At 36.0% G+C, this 4,240-nt stretch overlaps 1 protein-coding gene across 1 annotated transcript in view; it reads right to left on the bottom strand.

The window, feature by feature from the left end:
* Positions 1-3,857: 3,857 nt before the first annotated feature.
* LOC109586618 (jerky protein homolog) overlaps positions 3,858-4,240 on the bottom strand; it is an 11,082-nt gene continuing 10,699 nt past the window's right edge. Inside the window, exon 2 of the mRNA XM_020002817.1 lies at positions 3,858-3,933. Coding sequence (XP_019858376.1) covers positions 3,858-3,933 — 76 coding nt within the window. The remainder of the gene's footprint in view (positions 3,934-4,240) is intronic.

Here is a 4,240-nt window from a genome sequence, read left to right as displayed (position 1 = left end):
TTAGAAGAAATACTTACGGTATGTGTGTGTTAATATTTTAGTATTTAGATGTGGTAATTAATGCATGTAATATACCATTATACAGTAGTCTCACTGGCCAGACCCCCTACTTTGGTAGACGGCCAGTTCAAATGGCTTAGCTATAGTTGTTTTTAAGTCGAAGAACAAGGGACATTTCAGAAATCAGATTTTTGATGTGGATTTATCATGTGATAGTCATGTTTTGTTAGTCCAGACCTAACTATGATGTGGCATCTAACTATGTAGCTTGTGGAAAAGAAGTTGGTTTAGGTCATGACAACTATTAGGAGTAATGACTGTAATTACTGTAATTACAGTGTGCTTTTGGCGTAAAATTAATGGACAAAATGATCGTTAAAAATTAATGGCTTTTAAATAATGACAAACAGATGCTAATAACGTGAAATAAAATGGTGGCTTCAAATGGGACAAAGTTTTATTGGAACCAGCAATATACATGTAAGTCATCTATATACTTTTTCAGTACATGTACACCATATAGATGCAAAAGATTGCCATCGTCATAGGAACTACAGTGACAGGTTGACTGCACCTCCTCTTTGTCGCAATCAGCATAATGCATCATTTGATAGAGAAGGACATTGAAGGCTGATAAAGTGTTTTTAATGACCTGTGGGCGAAGCCCCCTGGTCGTTCCTATAATTGAATTCACTGTCGCGCTATCTATATATATTTATTTATTTATTTGTATGTCCACACTTACATTTCTTTTATACACGTTGTATTGGAGAAATAACAAACCTTAGCAACCACCTGCCCACGCTCCTTTATGTGACTGGGTGTAGCCATGGCAAACAAAATGGCGGCTTACACATTTGACAAAGTTAAGAGCTTTAATTCTAACAGCAAGAGAGCATAGAGATACTGTCTAAAGACTTCTCTACAAGCATCACAAGGTAGAGAGAGCCTCTATAAGTCTTAATAATGACCAAGTTGTATTTGTAAGGTGGTGAAATCAATTATAGGAATATTTTTTACCCTGTTACGCTTGTTAGTCTGTAGAAGCCTAGCATCATTTTCATGGCATTATCCTAGTCTATTATTAACATCAATATGTCAGCAGGTAGCATAATTATTATTTTCCTGATCTCTAAATGTAGCTGACATGGACAAGCTATTCTCTGTGTTATGCTTGCACTGAGGGATCCAACACGGAGCAATATTTTGTACGGTATGCCTGGATTCCGGAATTTCCGTTAAGGTATTCCAGATTCCTTTAAATTCCGGATTCCTATCGAAATTCCAGATTTTGTATGGATTCCATTTGGATTCTTTATGGATTCCGAATAATGACTGGATTCCTATTGGATCCTCGTGTCCCAGACTAATCTCCAGTGACTCGCTAGTGAGGTTTCCAGTGATGAGGGTCCAAGAAGGCTATTCCGAGGCTACTGTAGTTAAACTCTGACTTTTTTCAGTACCTGCTGTCCCTGGTAGATCTATATCTCATAGTTTTGATAATAATATTGATGATACTCAGATACTGAAACTATTATTATTCAGTACAGCCATCAAGTTACACATTATCACTGTATCTCCATAAAATTCTGGTAGCCTCAGTGCAGTAGCTAGTCTCGCCACGCCGCGAGACTATGCAGTAGCAATAAACATTAATCTCTCGTTATTTTATCACAGCTTTGTGTCTTCTTCTATGTTTGACAATAACTGAAAAACCTCATAAGACTGACCAGGAGAGAGAGGAATCATTTATATTGCAGTGAAATGCACCACAAATGTAAATCTGAAGCAATAAAAGCAACTATAATGAAACCTTTCCTGGATTTATTATGAAACTTTAATACATTTATCAGAAGCTAAGCTAGCAATAGAAAGAAATACCCGAAGAAATACCAATGAATACAGATTGAGACTGCAGAGCCTTGTACTTCACAACTTTATCTTAATTTTTAATAATCATTAATAACCTCAACTTTTATTAGTAGTTAATTAAATAATGCCAGTATAACTCCGGATAACATTGGAATTTCTGGATTCCACTGGACACTGGTGGATTCTCTTTGGATTCCAAGCAGAGTGTACTGGATTCCGGGGCATGTCGGACTCCTCGGCTTGCACTGGGGGATGATGAGAAATTTGCTGCTTCTGCTTCGATATTATGTTTGCCCAACTAATTGTTTCTGCTATACATTGTTAGTCATTGCATTTCTTCAGTTCCCAACCAACTCAGAATACTATAGGCTGAGTTTACATCATTTTTCATATGTTTTGTACACTTTCTAAACTATGGATAACTTTCTCTTTCTCAGTAAATCCAGTTGATCTATGATTAGTGCTATTTGTGTAAAGACTGACAACAATAGAAATTTACTTTTTAATTTTATTTTTTGCCATTCAAGTCACAAAGCATTCTCTTTTGCCATATTCTGTTTGCATAATGCCAAAAAGCCATTGCCTCAACTAACTTTAGGAAACTGAGATGCTGTTTTGTAAAGGATGGATCGTCTTTCTTAAGATGATGCAGTGGACTATGATGCAATGTGTCTTGTAGAAGTTATATTTTGTCCTGAAGAACAGCTGTAGTTAAGCCATTAGGCCATACCCTTTCCATCTACCCAAATGATAATAGGAGAGGGTCTAAAAGGGTCTGGTTCTAGTTATGGAACAAGACCCTTGTTGGTTGCAAACTGCTAGTACACTGGGGATCAACTGGAATATACTCAGTCTGGTAGCATGCGTTCATTCCACACATAATCTATGCAATGATAATTATTTTTTAATAATTAATTTGGTATACTTATGCTCATTACCACTCATTTTCTCACAGACCATAGTAGAGTGTGGGCCTTTTTTATAACTACAACTTTTATTTGAAAGAGTTAAAATTTTAAACTGGAAAATTCTTTTTATTTTTTAAAGGACTAGCAACTACTGTACTAAGAGAATAGACCTTGGAGACACAAGTACATGTAGCAAAAGGATTCCCATACTTTGTCTGGTGAAGAAATACATCTTTTTTCCTATCACACTCTAAACTTTTGCTGAATGGCCTCATGGAAGGATATTACTGAGAGAGACAAATTCACTATTTGTAATTATTGAATTTATTCATGACTTGATTGGGCAAAGCTCATACTTACAAGAATTTTTGTCTGTATGTACGTACGTTTGGGCGTGACTAGGAGGTGCAGTCAGGAGGTGGAGCCCCTCAATGTTTATATATTCTTTCTAGTATTATGACGTGTCAACTCCTGATTGGCTTGCAATATTTATGGAGCTAAGAATGAGTGTGGAATGAACAATACTAGGCTTATCTTCTTTGTGGGAGGCTGGTACCATCTTATTGGTCCTACTTTTGGTTTAACTTAATGTGACAAATATTCCAGTTAATCCAGTACAATCGATTTAAGCTATGTTTACATGTAGATGTACGTAACTCAATCCATTGTGTCAGTTGCATTGAAACGCAAAATTAGATCTAGCTGGGATTGTTCTTACTTTATATTCTCCAGAACTGATGTAATGAATGATACATTTAATTGTAAACCTAGCTTTATAGAGTCTCAGCCAGATTATCCCTAGCCATATAGTCCTTCAGGTGGACAGTGGTAAGGGACTGGCATAGTATTACTACTGATAATGATAATCATTGTTTAATCTAAATGTATATTAAGCATAAATGCTGATTAATAACACCAGGTGTTATATGTGTCAATGTTATAATATCCCTGCTAGGGATACTTTACATTTATCAGCACCAAGGGTAAAGTGCTGATATATTTATGTGATATATCTCAAGTGGGAGTGTTATGACGAGTTTATGTTCATACCTCCCAAACTTCACATACTGCGCATGCTCAAATGATATCAACCACTTGATTGCTGAGTTGAGACTTGAGAGATGGCTCACAACTAGTGACAAGGAGAACAAACCTTTAAAGAAGAATGTGGTGAACTCAAAGCTAACATAGGATATAGAATATGTCTATGATTTCTTTATTAATTGTGTATTTAATGTAAATAGAATTACTTATGCCGTATGCTTATTCTTAGTGTTCTGGAACATTCTGATTTGTGTATGTGCATACACATGTATATGTTTTCTACCTTTCCACGTGTTTGTTCATTTCTTGTTCTTTTGTTCTTTGTTCTGTTTACGTCCCTTCTGGCTCTGTTGCTTCTCTTCTTTATTTTGTTTTGGTTTGGAGTGATTGCCAACTGTTTGTGCTTATCATTGCAT

Source organism: Amphimedon queenslandica, unplaced genomic scaffold, assembly GCF_000090795.2.
Source record: "Amphimedon queenslandica unplaced genomic scaffold, v1.1 AMPQUscaffold_12826, whole genome shotgun sequence".
Taxonomy (NCBI): Eukaryota; Metazoa; Porifera; class Demospongiae; order Haplosclerida; family Niphatidae; genus Amphimedon; species Amphimedon queenslandica.
The sequence above is the reverse complement of the archived record's forward strand: the minus strand, read 5'-3'. Positions and strand labels throughout refer to the sequence as shown.